General features: G+C 34.9%; 1 protein-coding gene across 11 annotated transcripts in view; it reads left to right on the top strand.

Annotated features, from left to right (window-relative positions):
* LOC117415708 (calcium-activated potassium channel subunit alpha-1a) overlaps positions 1-17,469 on the top strand; it is a 182,268-nt gene extending 164,799 nt beyond the window's left edge. For 6 of the 11 annotated variants that reach the window (XM_059026372.1, XM_034026389.3, XM_034026396.3 and 3 more), the window contains 6 exons: positions 1,014-1,144; positions 4,849-5,043; positions 5,380-5,498; positions 5,795-6,016; positions 10,694-10,722; positions 12,483-17,469. In XM_059026372.1, the coding sequence (XP_058882355.1) occupies positions 1,014-1,144; positions 4,849-5,043; positions 5,380-5,498; positions 5,795-6,016; positions 10,694-10,722; positions 12,483-12,634 (848 nt within the window). In that variant the 3' untranslated portion in view covers positions 12,635-17,469. Of the gene's footprint in view, positions 1-1,013; positions 1,145-4,848; positions 5,044-5,379; positions 5,499-5,794; positions 6,454-10,693; positions 10,723-12,482 lie in introns of those variants that run through there. The other 5 variants (XM_034026409.3, XM_059026375.1, XM_034026399.3 and 2 more) reach the window with 2 other exon arrangements.
* Positions 17,470-19,277: the final 1,808 nt, after the last annotated feature.

Here is a 19,277-nt window from a genome sequence, read left to right as displayed (position 1 = left end):
AGGTACTGATGCACCAAGGGCACCGAAGGTACCGATGCAGGGAGCATCTAAGCACCGAGGCTCACGCAGCTTGCAGTGATGTGGAGAACTGCCTACAGACAGTATACAGAAAAAAAGAAAAAAGAAAGAGAGAGATTCTGTAGATTAAGAAAGCAGACTACAGTTGTCAAGCGGTGTAGGCTGTTGAAAGTAAAGTTTATTATTATTTTAATTTTTAAACGGAGCACAGTTGCGCAGCGTTTCAGCTCAGTCTTCAGAAGCCGAGTTTCCGATGCAGGGGAATTAGCAGAAAAACTCGAAGTGAGAGCACTTTTACAAGAATCAATCACGCAACTGGAGAGGCTAGTTATACCTACCTTACCTACCTGATTGTGAGAAGCAAAAGAGAACGTCATCTCCGCGGAGTGACTACTTAATCCCTCGGTAGGCGGGACCGAGGATGACACTCCCCGGAGGGGCCTATCGGCAGCTCTGACATAAAATGCTCAGACCTGTGGCAGGCATATCCGAAAAGTATTGTTGTTGGTCCTCTTCGAATTGAAAGGGAACCAAAAACATTTCTCATCTTTCAATTTGGAGCGTCTTATAAGCGCGATTTTGTATCCAGATCATGCTCCCTCTTGCATCACTGATCACTTTATTCTTCTATAGTTTAGCTTCCCAGTTTGTTTACATTACCCACGTTTCAGTTGCAGGCACAAAAGTTTACTCCTTCCTTGAAGCTTTCTGGTCATTCTATGAACCAAAAAGCCTAATTATTTATACTACCTGTGACATCAGAGAGTATGAATGCCTGTTATTGCTCTGGGAAATAAAACAAAAGCATAGACCAGAAAATGTTCTTCTATGCTTGTATTTCAGTTACTGGCATGAATTGCTAACTATATGTCAGACACTATATATGGTATATCACTCCCCAAAGCATGAAACTTGTAGACACTTAAATGACATAATAAGATGGTATGTTCCAGGCTGGCTTGTTAATTATGTTTTGTTTGTTTTTCTTTCTCCAGTAAATGACTCCAATGTTCAGTTTTTGGACCAAGATGACGATGATGATCCTGATACAGAACTGTATCTTACTCAGCCTTTTGCTTGTGGGACAGCATTTGCCGTCAGTGTGTTAGATTCCTTAATGAGTGCAGTAAGTTTAAAATAAGAAACTGTTATATTCAATGTTATTACAAGGAGTTTCCAAAGAATAGCAAAGAGCAAAGTTTAGATCCAGTACATACAAACGGGACACACTGAGGTAGGGTTTTTTTTACAGTGTTGCTTTGTGGAGCTTACTTTGCTAAAGGCTGGAGAGAAAGAAATAAGGTATCGTCCTTCACACCAAGAACACCAAGGAGCTTTTGACTGAAAAAGTGTTGTTAACAGCAGGGTTGGGATTGCCTCCTAGTTTTGGAAAGGAATTATATTAAATGTATTGTAGTTTTGAAAGAGATACGTGAACTGAGATATCAACATTGAAATGAATGGGCTAGAGATGAAAGCACTGTGCGTCTCTGCCCGGCTCTGAATATCACTGATTGGTGGTCGCAAAATAACAGGGATTTCTCTCTGGGATTAGGATAAATTAACCAAATAAATATTTTAAAGGCAACAACAAATAATGTATTCATTCACAGTAAAGAAATAAAAGTACATCCTCGCGACAACGCCCTTCATTATAATTAGAGCTTCTGTTTTTCAGGTTTTATTAATTGTATTTTTCGGTGCTTATTTTTAGGTATTTTTGAGTTTTATGTAAATCTTTTTTTTCGGGGCTTTCGTTTTTGATATACTGTATGAAATTAGTGTTTTTGGTTACTTTCCAAAATGCTTGAACGTTTTTTTTTTTTTTCTGTCAAAATATGTATAGTATTAACTCGACAGTACATGCACACTTAAGTTGTACCTTCTTTCCTTTGCTGTCTTCCACAACGAAATCCCTATGGTCACGGGCACATTCTTCTGGGGTTTTTGTGTATAGACATTTTTGTACATTTCGCCACAATTCTGTTTTAAACCCTCCGTATCTTAACTGTAATACAGCTTGAAATCCTGCTAAAAGCCTCCATCCTTTGTAATCTCGTTTTAAATCTTGCAAGCGGAGTCTCCAATAGAAATGTAGGAATGTGCTGTCACTCAGTAGTTGGGGTAGGTTTAAAGTATTCAGAACGAATCAATGATAGATGCAAGTCAGAAGGCGGGACATTGCCCAGCAGCACTGGGAAATGTATTTATTATTATTTTTGTAGTAGGTTTTATTTTTTAATGGGTAAAGGGTAAAATCATAGTGAATTGATTAACCATTTCCACAGTTTTTCTGGTGTTTTCCGGTGTTTATTGGCTAGCCACCGATTTAATTTTTTTGTATCGGGGGTGTTTTATCGGGTTTTATCGGTTAAAACCGAAAATCAGAGGCCCTAATTATAATGAATATGGACCCCCCCCCCCCCCCCCAAAAAAAAATCATATAAACACACACTGTTAACGGTCTGTACGCACAGGATGCCACCTCCACAGTTAGAGCAACTCTTTTGTCTTAATAAAAGCCGTGCGCTGTGAAACCGAAACGAAAATCATTTTATGTTGCAACAAAGCTGGAAACTATATTTATCGTTTGAAAAAAAGAGTAACGCAGGCATATGTCTGTTGTGAATGTGGGTTGTCAAAAAGCTTTTCATGTCGGGTTGATTTTGGAAAAGATCAGTTTGGGATTTTTACATGTTGGATTAAGATTTGGTGCACTTTGAAACGATTTATGTCAGATTGATTTTGGATAAAGCAATGGCAGAATACTGCATACATGAGACGAACAGGTATGTGTAATTCTACTTGTATTCACAATCTCATCTCATTAACTTACTCCAACATTCATTTTGATTGTCCTTTCGCTATAATGAACCTCTCGATATAACAAACAAAAGGTTTGGACCACAACAGGTTCGTTACAGCGAGGGTGTACTGTAGATATAATTTTTCAAATTACTTTATCAAAACATTTGGAAACTGTACAATCAATTTCATCTGAAGGACAATGTTGAAATTGTATTCAAAAGAACAAACTATTCTATTTTAAATATTACATTGAGCGACCACGAAAATTTAAGAAAAAGAAAAGTTAAATATTATTTGATGGACAAAAGTAAATGAATGTCAGATTGATCAGATATATGTTTTTTGGGTTGTTTTTTTTTTTTAACACATTAGATTTTTTTTTTTAATAGGTAAACACTGCATAAAGCTCACTCCAGTGACATTCTATGAAATCCAGGGTTTATGAGAAAAAAACAAAATAAATAAATAAAAACCCTCTTTTGAAACCCTTCTTGGTTATTATGACTTAATTCGGCTACCTTTCAGTTTGAGTGAGGTTAGAACAAAGTAGCCTTCAAGCACATTTCACAGTGGACAAAGGTAATGCTTGCTAATAGACAGCGCTCATCCATCATTCTGCTCAATAGCACTGTCACCTTTCTTGAGAGGTGTCATAGCTTTGTAAGAGTAATAAGCAACACAAGATTACAGTGTAACGGAAAATGTATTTTAAGGCATTATTTTGTTCCACTTCAGTCCAAAATACAAATGTATCTTTAGGATCAAACCCTCAAGGAGTCATAAGAGCCAGCTATTTGAAAATGTACATAACCAATAAAGTAGTACATATACATCTTTTAAAATAGAGTATATAGGAAGGGGGGCTAGGTGACACAACTACTGTAGTGTAATCATTCCAGCCCCTACCCTTACAGCTCTACACAGGTAGCCTTTCAAAATAAAAGCATTGTTAATAAACTGTTGACAACAAACACAGTACCAACTAAAAATTAACTTTGTAGCCCAATAAACGGCTATATGTGTACATTTTAAAACAACTGCACAATATTGTTCTATGGCCCTCAATCATTCTGTTATCTCTTAAAATTAGAGCAGCAAATAAAACAAGATGTTAAAACTCATTCAATGAATCTGTTGTAACACAACTCTGAAGAACAAAATAAATAAAAAGAGTTAATTTACAGTTATGGTCACAGTTCATGTTTTTCTTTTCGAATCGCATGTTTATACCCTCCAAATTCATTTCAGCATTTACAGCAGTTCAGAGTTGTGCTGAGCTCACCTTGCTCTGTCTGTATTGGGGCTGGGTAAATACATACATATTTTTTAAAATATTAAAACAAAGCTTAGTATAAAAGTTCATTGACTTAAGAGTTATTACTTTTAACACACCACAACAACACTTATCTCTTGAATATAACTGTTTGATGTGTGCCAAATTGCACATTACATATTAGTTGTTGTTGTTTTGTTTTTTTCCTGTACAAGATTGTGTGTTTAAACTTATATACAGTACATAGTGATGTATCTGTCTTTTATAGGCAGTCGGACAGAGATACTAAAGTATCATGTCATCCTTGTAGCCTGGGAATTTACGAAGGCCAATTTGTATTCCTTATTAATTTGTTTCAAAATAAAATGTAATTGATGTCTGCTTACTCCTGTCCTGTAAGGTACAAATTGTGCTACATTGGATTGGCAGCTAGAACTTCAGCCTTTAATATTCACATAACTGCAATCCCCATCTGAATTTCTGACTGAAGTAAAATGAACACAGTGGTGTTACAGTAGTTGTCATAAATCAGACTGAATCAGTGTTTAAAAAGGATACTGGTGATGCCAAATGGAAAATAAGAAAATTCAATAATTGGAGTCTGCTGTCTTTTCACTTACCACACAAAAATATTTGATGAGACAGCTTGGGAGTTTAAATAACAGAACTCTAGATAACTTGCAATTTGAATGTCTTCAGTTGTGACTTTTAATGGTGTTTGCTTAAAGATTTTTGTTTTATCTCTGCAGACATACTTCAATGATAATATCCTCACATTGATACGGACATTAGTGACAGGCGGAGCTACACCAGAACTAGAGGGTCTTTTGGCTGAAGAAAATGCGCTACGAGGTGGCTATAGCACACCACAGACACTTGCAAATAGGGACAGGTGTCGTGTTGCACAGTTAGCACTGTATGATGGTCCCTTTGCAGACTTGGGGGTAAGAGAACATACAAAAACTCTCTTGTTAATATGCATGTATGTGTGTATTACTGTGAGTGTGTGTATTTTATAGAGAATCTTTTTCATATGCTTCTTTACAAGCAGTATTTTGGCATAGGTTCAGTAATATATTGAGTGGACAGGATGTACCGTACAGTAGTTCTGGAGGGTTGGAAATCTGGGCCTTAAGAAAAATAAGTACCTCAGTTCTCAAAGGCATGATTTGTCTTCAACATGGAAATATAAGGAGCATTGTGATAAGTAAGGATTTTGAATTAAAACATCTTATGCTACAAAATATGAATGGCAACTTACATTTTGCTTTGTTTTTCAGGATGGTGGCTGCTATGGTGACCTATTTTGTAAAGCATTAAAAACATACAACATGCTGTGCTTTGGAATTTACCGATTAAGAGACGCACATATAGGTACAAGTAGCCAATGCACTAAACGGTGAGTCACATAACTGCATGTGATACTAAGATACATATAGGCTTAGGCCACACAATATCTCCGAGCAGCAGCACTTTTTTTTATTTGAATCCCCATAGCTTGGTAAAGATACATGTGTGCCCATGGGCACTTGTCATTATTTTACACAGACTTAAACTGTACTGCTTTTATCACCAGTATAGACATGATGCTTTTTTATATTTACTATTTAATATTGTATGCATGTTATCACAGTCATTCGGTTGCTGGTAAACTTAAAGATAAGCTTTTTCTTTTTTTTTTTTTTTGTGTTCCAGGTATGTTATTACCAACCCTCCATATGAGTTTGAGCTTGTCCCAACAGACCTCATCTTCTGTTTGATGCAGTTTGACCACAACGCAGGCCAGTCACGGGCAAGTTTATCACATTCTTCTCATTCGTCCCACTCGTCCAGCAAGAAGAGCTCTTCTGTCCACTCTATCCCAACAGCAAATAGGCAAAACCGCACCAAGACCAGGGATTCGCGAGAAAAACAGAAGTATGTGCATGAGTAAAGACGTTTGCTGTTCTTCTATGTGCGTGACACTTTTTGTACCTACCGCCTGACGTTTGCATTTATTAGAGAAGACACTCTTTGTTTCATGCAATTTGTGTTACTTCATGGTTGTGCATTTTCATGGTAGAATGCATGCTGTCATTATTTTGATTTCACCATCACACTGATCATCGTCACCCCCCTTCAACACAACAGCAACCATCCAGATAGACCAAAACTAAGTAACAAGCATGAACATTGCAAAAGAACAAAAATGCAAAGTTCACTACAGGAACCTTTCACGTGTAAAAGACTTTTAGAAACCTTTCATATGATTTACTTTAGTTCTTAACTTAGATCTTTTTTTTTTATTATTTTGATAAAATTTACTTTTTTAAAATCTATACCTCTCTATTTCTGTCTATCTCAGTAGCGGCTCCTGACTATAATGAGTGGTGAGGCTAAACAACAAAACCTGCTTATATATATATATATATATATATATATATATATATATATATATATATATATATATATATATATATATATATATATAGTATGTGTGTGTGTGTGTGTATATATATATATATATATATATATATATATATATATATACTTTTTTAATTTCCGCAATAAAAGGTAATTCATAATTTCAATATAGTAATATAGTATACGCAGCACACAAGGCAAGCAACTGAATATAACAAAAACATTGTGGACTTACTTGATTGATGAATCCTGAGGGATGTCATTTGTAGAAATTGTTTTTGGAAGATGAAGAGCCGGTTTGAAAAACCAAACTGCGAGTATTCGCAGTGAACCATTTTGTTTTTTTTGTATCATGAGGAATTAAAAAGGCAATGTTGTCTTGGTCCTTCCTGTTGAAGGTCCAATTTAGGCTTTGGATGGCCTTTATTGTTGTTTTTTATTCTTATTTTTTCCTCAATTGAAAGCGAGTAAAAATGATCTATGAATTTAAAAAAAAGTACAATGTACTGTATACACAAATTGAAACTTAAGGGAGTAACCACACATGACCCATAACCTGCCTGGCAAAGAATCAGTTGGATTTGAACCCAGTACTCCAAGGAGAACAGCACAGCATATTAGTGAATTATCTCACTGCACCATCTCACTTCCACAGAAGAGCTTGCTTTTTCATCTTCTACATAGGAAATTAACCACCTTTGGAAATAAAGGAGAATTATCGGGATTTGAACTGTCCCCCAAGGAGAACGAGCACAGCATACTAGTGAATTAGCCCAATGCACCATCTCACTTCCACATAAGAGCTTGCTTTTTCATTGACTATAAGGTAAATGAACCAAGTCTTTGAAAATAAAGGAAGGAGTCAACTGGATTTGAAGCCAGTAAGGTGGAACAGCACAGCATGCACAATCTTGTGGTATTTTAGTTTTAAGCAGCTACACTGTACCATCTCACTTTTGTGAAACAGTGTCCTTTATCATTGTCTATATTGGAAATAATCAAATTAAGGAAGGATTTTAACCCAGCCCCCCAAGGAGAAATAGCACAGCATTTCACTGAATTATCACTCTACACAAAGAGTAAAGCTGGCTTACCTGCTGCATGAAAAACATAATTACATTGTGTGATGTGGACCTGGAGATAAGTTGTGATTCTCAATTGGATTCAAAGCCAAACCTTAAAGGTTTTATTTTTGAAAACAAGAGATTAACACTTGTGCCTCATGGGACTTGAACCATTACCAGGGAAGCAGAGCACAATGCTCAACCAGCTGAGCTAGCCAGGGAACTGCTTAACACCCATGTAAAAGCCAACTAGTACTTGAATTCATTCTTTGTACAATATGTAGGGTCAGATTGAGACTGGCTTATATTTTCAACACACAAGAAAATAACTGAACTATTATAAAATCAATACACACAAAAATCCCAAGGATTAGTAACGGTAGGCAAGTAAACAACTAAAAGCATCAAAAGGAATGATATAACATGCAGACAGTGACATTGATTTTTATTCAAAGTCAGTGAAACAAAAGCATTGCACACAAATTGCAAAGTCATTTTTGACAAAATATCTTTTTAGTCAAAGATTTTTGCAAGGGTTAAAACATATGATTTGCCAACCAAAAATATATGAAATGGAGCAATAAAGGGGTGGAGTAACAGCAGGTAGAGGGCATGTCACTATGACTGGCTGGGAGCAGACTCCATCAGAGAGAGGCAGGGAATGAATACAGTTCAAGTTACATGATGATAAACTTCAATAGAGAAGACAGTATGACACACAGTAATGATGACACATGAGAAACAACTAAAGAAGTTAATGAACAAATTAAGATGGTAACTACGACACACATTTAAGACAGTAAGAGAGAAAGACACAGTAAGATTTAAACAATTAGAGAACACAGTGAGTTTGTAAGACTGAGACAAATGAAGACCGTTTGAGAGAGAAACACATACAGTAAGAATAAAACAATTAGAGAACTATTGTTTTACTATTGATACTATTTTAAAGCAGGCAGTTTCGCAATAACTGGCCTGAAAGAAGGACTTCAGAGTCGTTTGTTTGTGAGCTATGGAGTGTGAAAGATGAAAGCATCACTTTAGTATCTGCACCACGCTTTGTGGTCTGCAGAAAATTGCAGGAAGTGTACACAGCATGCTCTTTTTTGTGTCAAATGGGATTGTATTATTGTAGGCCTAGTTAGTTCACAAGATTATAATTTTAGCAATTACAAATAAATTGCAAGAAATAAGTCATGTTTTCGAAGCTGATTTCACAATGAAACAGAGTAGTATTGTGTGACAGGCAGGATTTTCCAATCTTGTAGTTTAAAGCAGTTTTTGTATAGTACGGTGTACCGTACAAGTTTCCATCGACTTTCTGAAGATGTCACTCTGCTATTTGTACAAACAGATTTCAGATTTTAGACATTATTATTGTATTCATTTGAATGAATTGTGCACGTATTTGCAAACTGGAGGAATACAGTAACAAATAAAAAATATACATAATAATATATAAACATGAGAGGATCCTTTTCCTTGACCAAAAGTAAAATGTCATTAACTGTGACAAATGATACCTGTGGTGGCTATAGTACTTTTGCTGGAAGGCATGGGAATACGTACTTCAACTTCTATAAAAATGTAATCATGTTTTGATCAAAAAGCGTACACTGCAGCTTGTTACCAACGTTTCCAGCCAAGCTTCTCTGGATTGAACCGTTGGCCAATTTTTTAAATTAGAGAAAATGTTTCTACATCCCTGCTGCACTCTGACATGATGTATCTCAATCAATATGGCTAAACAGGATAAACAGAAATGTTCTTTGCAGAACTGAAACTTTCACGCAGGCGTGGCTGTTTGTTATTGTATCGGCTCACGAACGGCAGTCAAGCATTTTGTCTCGCTCAACCCGGGACTAGCCGTGTCAACCCACATCCTGTAACCCGGGTAGCCAGGAACCGGGTTCGGACCCGGATAGGTGCCAGTGTGAAAAGGGGCTTAAGTTAGTCAAGGACATACATTACTGATTAGAGGTTTTGGTGGCTTTGGAGCCGGAGCCAGCTGAAGCTGGAGCAGCAGTGTGAAGCAGGGGGTCATCATTAGCTCCTGAGCCAGCCTGGAGCTGAGCTACCGGAAGCCACTCCAGAGCTGGAGCTAGGAAAGCCAGAGCAACCTATTTGATATACACTAGTCATAGTCAACCTGAATTTAATATTTACCCACTTTGTTTTTAAAGTACATTGACATTCTTAGAAAAAAAAAAACATAACTTGCATGTTGACTGTATTTAAATGTGTCCAGTGTTTAAAAGGCTAACACTTTTATATGTTCGTAATATAAAAGTTGCATTTTAAGAGGAAACAATGTGTAATGCTGTGAGTTTCAATTCCTCATATCACACTTCCCACATTGTTTGTTTTTTTTTTTTTTTTTTTTTTTTTTTGAGATGGGCTTGTGAAACTACTCCTGAGCATGAAGGATGTGGATGTTTTGAAGTGCTAAAATATTGTGTACCAGTCCTGGTGTCTGTGGGGGAAAAAGAAAATAAATTTCCAGCTAAAAATGTAATGAATTTGACCCCAAGTGTTTACAATAACCTTCCTGTGTATCAGAAAATGTCATGCCTACTTTTGTCATACTTCCTGCTTAGTAATAATTTCTGCTCAGTAATAATTCCTGCTTAGTATTTCATAAATTCAAAGAATACGTAATCACGTATATCATTATTTTACCTGCTATAAATGAGTGGCATATTAAAAAGACTTCCTGTACATTTGTATTTTATTAAAACAATTTATATACAGGTTTAATTCAAGGACACATATTTCTACATGCAAATAGTATTCTGCACAAACATTAAAGATAAAAATCTTGTACATGAACTAAAATTACTTTCTAACCTACCGGTAAGTCAAGATGCATTCTTGATTGAGACCGTCTTGAATACAATCCTTGAGTATGTGTTGAGGCCAAAAAATCAATATAAACTACTTATCTTTAATTCTAGAAGTAAATAAAATGTATATTATTAACTATACTCCATAAATAAATAAAAATAACCACAAAACGATATTTAAAGCTTGATTTGGGCAGTATAGGAAATGTCAGTGAATGTGTTTAAAATATAAAATTTGTATGAAAACATTGTGAAACTCACATAGCTTACTTCTTTTTCTAAAGTGCAACAAGGATGAATAGAATGGGCCAAGGTATGAAAGTTAATGATTATGCATGCCATAGCAACTTCCGTGGGTTTCTCACATAACTTTGTCCTGGTGAAGAGTAGGAAAATATAAAGATGAGATTAATTATATGAAATCATCCCTTCGTTTAATTTTTGCTTTCTAAGCCAAAGCAAACTGGCTGTTGCCCAGTCTTTGTTATGTCTTCGATCACCACAGCATTGCATGTGGCTGGGAGTATGTTTACCTTGTAGCCAATTCAATTTCCTAACTGGTCCACATAACTTATTTTCCTCCAATTTAAGATTTTTTTTTTTTATATCCAACAAACCTGCTTATTTGGTTTAATATTACTTTGATTTATTATTAAAAATACAACCCCCACATTTTGTTTCATTTTGTTGTTTTTAACAAAATAACTTTGCTGTGTGTAAAATTAATTGTGTGGTTGCACGTGTGTGTGTTTTGAAGTCTTTATAAAACAGAAAATATCATCAATGTCACAGACAGGCTTAGACAGTATTGTCAGTAATAATATTTTTTTGATTCTGAAATTCAGTACTGATATCACTGAGCAAGACAAATCATCAAACTGTAAATCATCTAACTTGAACAGTTTTGACAAAGAATATTGTACTTATGTCCAAGTGGAAGGTTTAGGCCACTGTTAAACATGCTGCCATACCGATCTTAAATCTCCAATGAACCTTGGGTACTAATGGTATGTTTGTTCGTTTTTTCATTTTGTTCGTTTTTTAACTACAATTTTTTTCAGTAAACTGGTTTGTCATGAACCGTACAAACCTTGTGAAGTTCAAATTAAATAAAGAATGAGTTTACAACACTGATATATTTGACGAATGTGATAATATTAATAGGGTGCACACAATTTAAATAATTCTCATCCATGTGTTATTCATGTTTTATTGGTTTCCAAGTCTTTTTTATTGTTTCCGTTTTTCATTTCATCCTTCAAACTTATTAAGTTTGAGCTCAGCATGTGTCATTGAAATATGTTCTCTACAAAAGATCATTAAAACATGCTTCTAGGTAGTTCCTCACAAATGCTTTTTGCGTCACCAATATGTGACTGGGATTGAGAGCTCCCCTACTGCAAATGAATTGCTGCAGCTAATGAGATGTAATGAGTCTGAGGGGGTATTTGTTCATTACAGTGAAACTTGCACATGTTGAAGGTGAGACTAATAATGAAATAGTGTCATATTGGTGATGCAAAATATAATTCTGGGGAACCAGCTATTGAGCCTTGCTGAGTTCAGACTTTTTAATAAATGTAATGAAAAAAACGGAATAAAAACAATAATTGGAAACCAAATAACGCAGATGATACAAAGGTGAGAGAATTATAAAATATAAAATGTTGTACACCCTATTTATGTTGTATACCCCATACATTGTTGTGTGAAATACAGCATATGGACAGAGTTTAGTTTAGAAAAGAGTATGTTAAATAGATGCCTGCTGATAGAATCCTACAGCATTTAACGTTTGAACATATCTGGCACTAAGTAAAAAGGTAACTTGTATGAATACATACAGTATACAGGCACCCATAGTAACATTCTTTTACAATTACTGTATTTATTAATGTACAAATTTAGGGGACCAACTTGAGTATTGTGTTATATTCAAGTGAAATCTCCACACAGCCAGACTTTATCTGTACAGCTGTTATTCAGAATGTGCTGCCCTATAAAGAAATATGCAAGACTGACACATTTCCTTCTTCCTCCTTGTCTGTTTTGTACTATGTTACTGTTTGGCAGAAAAGAAATGGTTTACAGATGAGCCAGAAAATGCCTGTCCACGGAACATTCAAATCAAGCCCATGAGCACTCACATGGCCAATCAAGTAAATCAATATAAATCTACAAACAGCCTGATTCCACCAATCAGAGAAGTTGAAGATGAATGCTGAATTCCAGACCCTTGGCGACAAATGGAACTTGAGACATTCTATATGAAGGATGATGCAGCATTGTTGTTCCTACCTTGCGTGTTAAATCACTGACAAAAGATCAAGGATCAAAATATCTTCACAAAAAACTAGTAGGGACCCTCCTACGTGTACCTTTAATATTACTTCCATGCTTTTGGACAATGTTTTAGTTATATTAAAAGAGAGAGAGAGAGAGACAATCAAATAAGCATTGTACAGCCCCTAGCACTTAAAAAAAAAAAAATAAAAAATAAATAATAATTCCTGTAATTCTTTGCAATAGTACTCCTCATTTGTGGCCAGACTCCATAGTAACCCAATTTTGGAGAATGAGGGTCACTAAAGTGAAAGTAAAAAGGATTTTTCCAAAGAACGTCAAAATAGAATATATATGTTTGTCAAACATATTTTGTTCAACATTACATAAAAACTTATCATAACCCATATTTTAATTATTTTTTTTTTCTCTTTGTGCTAAACTGGAACATCAACATGTTTAAGTACCCAATATTAACAAAATCACGGTGAGACGATATGAAAGGCAGTTCTTTGTTAATGCACGGTACTAGAAGATCCAGAACAAGCCAATCATTGTCTTGCTTTCTTGGTAAGGTACAGAAATAGAATTTGCAAATACTCTTGATTGTTATACCGGTATCATACAAACCCCTGCCAGAATAATTAGAACACAAAATGTGTTGGCCGGTACAGAACTAGAATGAGATGACATATCTGCTGCTTAATACAAGATGACCCGCCATGATTGTCTTTTAAAGTGACAGAAAAGGCCCTGCTCATGGATTCAAATAAGATACGGATTATCCAGGTTTTGCCACATATCTAGAATATCCTTCAATCTCTGAAGATGGCTGTATACACAGAACCAAGCCATGGTTAGTTTAGTTCTTTGTATTGCTTTGTAAAGCACATTGCGTGACATTGGCCTTTTAAATATAAATCTAAGTTTGTTGGTGTTGTTCAATGAGGTTTATGTCCAAGCTCAGTAGAGGAAAGTCAGTGTAGTCTATGCAGTGCTTCCCATGCATGGTCCATTGCATCTGGTGGCAGAACCAAGCTTGTGTGGCCCTAGAGACCAGCTTTTCACCAGGCGTACTTTGGACATTTTGGCAGCAGAATGGACAACATTGACTGTGAAAGAATTCACATAGTCTGGTAATGAACTCCAAAGATATCTGACTGGGTACAAAACAGACCCTAATTTATCCTGTAACAGCTACAGTACAAATACAGTGGTGGTCCTGACTATTGCAAGTTTTAGCATCAAAATATGGTTGAACTATTACAATTACTACTTTCTAAGATTGTATACATTGCAAACATGTACTGTAACCATTTATTTGAATATGATATCATGCATTTGCCTTATGATGCATTAAATGCAAGATTAAACCATAAACAAAAATGTTCCAAACATTACACTTTCAATGGACAACTAAATTGTTTTAAATATACCAGTGATCTCTTCAGTGGGTCTTGTTGGGTCCTTCTTTGGCCTTAATCACTACCTGGCACTGTCTTGGCATGGAGGCAATAAGTGCTTGGATATTCTCTGTGCCAAGTTCATGATGTCATATATAGATCAGGGTTTTTAGAGCTTATCTTCAAACTAGGCTTATTTTAACAGTGTTTGACCATAGTTAGATGATAAAACTACAGTCCTCATGTACTGTAGCATGTACTGTAACATACTGTGTATGTTAACACCTGAGCAGACCACCTGTCTTTAAATATACATTTAAAATAGTTCCTTAAGAGGTCAATATAAGGAGGTTTGACAGTACCAGGATATGTACGGTGATGCACTATTCATGAAAACCACTGTATGATGCTCAAGTTATTCTGGCAGGAATCTGTATATACAGTACTGTATATTGCAAACTGCAGGCATTCCATATATCCAGTATTGCTGCAGAAAACAGTTAATTACATTTAAGGTGTTCAGCCTTAAATAATAATAGAATCACTAAGCTGTTGCTCCTATTCACAATATCAAGTCTATTATACGGAAATCCATATATTCCACCAAATATAACCTTATTTATTAATTTTCTGTGAAGTTCATATCCAATTCAGTATTGCATTTTTAGAAAGACTCATTTTCTAAACTTTTAAAATGAATTATATTGAAACCTGTAATAATTAAGACATTTAAACTGACAATGTAGTCACTGGCAGACCCTTTCACAACCAAGGAAGATTCAGTGGTTTCTGAATATATACATGATTTTGTTATACAAGTTGTTTTTGAGCTTCCTGTTTAGGTATCTGTGATTATATGGACTTTTAAAAAGTAAATTGGTTTTGCTGGGCATAACATAGGGCTGCATTAAAAACATTCCGCAGCAATATAATTACAACATATTTTAGAAATGTATAATTAAAAATTATAATCTAAAAAAAAGTCTATATTGGCCTTCAACATTTAAAAAAACAAAAACAAAACATTAAACACCTCTGTATTAACATGATGTAACCCAAACAAACCAACAAACTGCATGTAGATGGAAAACGTTTAAAATGCCTGCAGCTACTCTTACTGTTTTAAGGGTAGGATTTAATTTTATTAGTTACTGATATTTGGCCTAAATTAGGTCTCATTTAAGGAAGAACACTTGAACATTTCCATTTGCATAAGCACTATAATACTCCAAATCATATAGAAAAAAGTGTCTCAGAAAAGGCCATTATTGTCTCCCTGGGTCATAAACAGTTAGAAAATAGATAAGAATTTTATTGCAATATGTTCATCGTCAGTGAATAAAAGAACACGCATAACAGCTGAAATTGCTGTGTACATTCTGTCCATTATAGACTACAATTTTTTAAGCAAAACTGTCTCAGCTTTAATGTCTGTCTACTGGCTGTGGTAGGAGTATGTCCATACTGCAACTAAATAGGCTTTGTTCTGGAGTGAATTTCTGAATTGTGATTACCTTGTTGTTACATTTTGTAGCAAGTAGAGTTATAAAAAAAAAATGTGAATATAATGTATGTATAATTGGAATGTTGATAATATACTTGCTAGCCTGAAACGATTCAACAATTTAAAATACTTTACCCATTTTATGGTGACTAAATTAAGAAAAAAAAGAAACTCAGCTATTTGTCAATTTTTTTGGAAAATAAATAAGATATATATTTTCATTTGACTTCATTTTTATTTCTACTCCTTTTTCTAGAATGAACCATTGCTGTTACAGAGAAATGTTCCCATATACATTGTGCTGCATGTGTGTAATACATTACAGCAGGTACATCTGTTCATTTCAAAGTGTTGTTGAAAATTAGCCATTTCCAGAATGCAACAATAACAGTGGCTTCTATTTAAGCAAACAGCAATGAGGTTTAATCAGTTAGGGTCAGTGTTTGCTTACATTCCATAGCTGTCTGTTTAATGTAAACTAATAAAGGAATATTGTAAAAGAAAACATTTGTGGAGCCTAGTTAGCTGCTTAAAAGCAGAAACAAAGTGCTTGCCTACATTCTTTGTAACTGAACAACAGAAAAACTGCACCTCATAAATTCAAACCTCACCTCTCATTTTCAGTAATGCTTGTGTTTCAGCAAAATATACATATCTACATTTATTGTACTGTTACAAAAGATACCTAGTAAGAAGATGTGTCACGAAAACCCTGATTTGGCCATGGCATCATGTACTGGCATAAAGAATATCCAAGCCTTAATTGTCTCTATGCCAAGCCAGTGTCAGGTATTGATCATGGCTAATGGAGGACCCACAAAGACCCACTGAAAAAAAATCACTGGTAAAGTTTAAAAAATAATAATTGTCCATTGAAAAAGTATTCTGTTTGGAACATTTTTGGAGAGTGTTTAATGTGAATTGTATAGATTCATAAATTAAGTGCATCATATGGCAAATTAAATTAAATTTAAATAAATAGTTACTTCTCTCTTTCTTGGACAGTATAGTTTGTAACAGTTCAAAACGAATGAATAATTGTTGAAAAGCTTACTGCAAATCAAGCCATACACAGTACTTGCAATGAGATATATTTTCATGTCATCTACAAAAAACGCATCTTTCTTTAATTGTAAAACATAGTACAAATGTTTTAGAAAGAGTGAGCATTATAGAAACTTGAAGTAAAATAATATCAGTACCAGCAAGTTTTCAGTTTGAACATTTGGGTACTTTCACGTTTTATTGCTTGAGAAATGGTATACAATGTGTGCTGTCTTTGTATAAAGTCCTTGTGAACCGATAGCGTAGACAACTTTATTCTTCAAACACCATTTCAGTAACTGAAAATAGGTGAATATGACCTCACCACCATATACTAGAATCTACTTTTGGTATGCTGTTGCAAATTATAGCTAGAACATTTAAGGTTGCAGCACTGCTTGCTGGTTCAGATTACCACTACTGATCATTTCCCAGAACACGTTTTTAATAAAAGTCTTAAGCCAAGTTATATACCTGGCTGGCTGTTTTCACACAAACATAAACATAAAAAGTGTCCCTCTCACACTAAAACACAATTGCTATTAATACATGTCTCTTAAGATATCTTATTATAATGTACAGCAGAGAATGTTTGTGGCACCTCTTCATTAAGAAAAAGGAGTATGGCATAGCAGTGTCATTTATTTGATTTGTTTTAGCAAAGGGATTATTTGTAGAAATGGACGATGCTGAGAAGATCTACCTGACTCTGTCATATATGATATCCAGTGATAAATATATTGTCTTGTACAAAAAGTTTGTACATAAATTGTACATGGTTTCATTTTGTATTTTCTCAAATTAAATTGATGTATTTGTGTTCTAAGGCTGGTTTGTCGTCACGTTTGTTACACAACACACAGCAAGTCTACCTCAAACATATAATACAAAACAGACATCAAGTCTCATTGGCTATGTTTACAGCAACTTTTTGGACCCAGAATGGAACATTCTTCTAAAATGTCATCATAACATCATTGTACTTTTATTTTTCAGATTTTGTAAATTCAATTATTGTGTGGTATGCCCAGAGGGGGTAGGCCAGGTCATTTTTGGCTTGATTCAAAATATGTCAATTTCTGGAGACAGATCCAAGAATGATCATCTTACTAAGACAAAAACTATACTTGTGATCTTCTGTAATCTCTGCTGCATCAGTGCATGGTTATGATTGTCAAAAGTATGTGATATTTGAAGGCATTTCACAACATCCTTCCCTCAATCTATAACCATTGAAATCTGTTTCTACATTTACTAGCTACAGTAGGCTATATAATATAAAGGTTTTTGGTATATTTACACACCTCCACCAGACTCTACATGATAAAACTCCAGACATCTCAACAGCCTCCTTTGCTATGAGGCAATCCTATAAAAAACATTTAACAAATAATTACATGTAACCATTAACAAATACAAAAAAAGAGTAAATCAGTCTAAAATCTTAAAAGTTGTTGTAAACACTCTTTTTAAAGTAACACATATTTTATTATGTTATAGTAAGAGTGACAGACAGTTTCTTGTTTAAACACGATTTTGAGGGTTATGTTTTCTCGGCCGTTTCAAAACCGATCGGGATGCCATTTGGCATGCTTGGTGTCCGTGTCACGGAGAATTAATTTTTTTTGGTATAGATTGTGAAAATCCGTTTGGTAGTTTTAAAGTTACAAAATGGCGTAAATTAGTTTTTACAAATCATTTTCTGCGCTCAAATAACTAAAAAACAGCTGTGAGTTTAAATACCTCCTTTGGTAGGCTGGTAGAAGTCGTTAACGAGGAGTGCCTTTTTGTGGAACCAAAGAAAACAATCAAGTAATCATCAAGATATTTGGACTTTTCTTCGCGCATGCGTGGAACTATGAAAATACGCCTGAGCACTTCGGTCAAATGTTAGAACATTTGGTCGCCCATTGATTCTCTTGTTAACTTAGGTCTGAGCCGTGCTGAGGAGTGATTCAGAGTCCGGCTATGCAGTACCTCTCTTTTACAAAGCAAGGGCTGCATTAAAAAACAAAATAATAACAAACTACAGACCTGTAATAAAAAATAATAGACTTATCAATTGTTTATTAGTGTAAGCAGAAATATAAAGCTGAACAACGGATAGCAGCAACACGTGTTTATGGTAATAGATGAACCGCATTTATTATGTTTTATTTATATAAGAGAATCGGCAACTTATTTTTGTAATACTGCAGAAGCCTTGTTGCTTTTGCTAGGGGGACTTGGTCTAAAAAGTAAAGTTGTTTACTTGTATTATTTGACAGGACGTTACTTCCTGCTTTGCTGTTGTGGTCTAGACTGGAAACAGACACACAAGATGGCAATGTAAACAAGGTTGAACTGTTGTTGCATGGGACGGTGGAATTTATTTCGGGTTAAATAAAAACCTATTTCATTGATTAACAATGCATCAGAGTCCTTAATAAATACCCACACTTACACAAGCTACGTATATAAATTCACACAAAATCTCAGACTCACAGTTGGTTGTACGTCAAATAAAAAATCCAGTGTTGTGTGAAAAAAAAAGACTTGCAGGTCCACTCATTTCAGAACTGCATTCAACAGCTTGTCTTATTTCAAATCCAGCAATTTTTCAGTGGCAGTTTTCATAGTTCAAAACACAAATTA

The sequence above is a fragment of the Acipenser ruthenus genome, chromosome 7, assembly GCF_902713425.1.
Source record: "Acipenser ruthenus chromosome 7, fAciRut3.2 maternal haplotype, whole genome shotgun sequence".
In the NCBI taxonomy this organism is placed as follows: domain Eukaryota; kingdom Metazoa; phylum Chordata; class Actinopteri; order Acipenseriformes; family Acipenseridae; genus Acipenser; species Acipenser ruthenus.
Note: the sequence above shows the minus strand (reverse complement) of the source record. Positions and strands in the feature narration are given on the sequence as shown.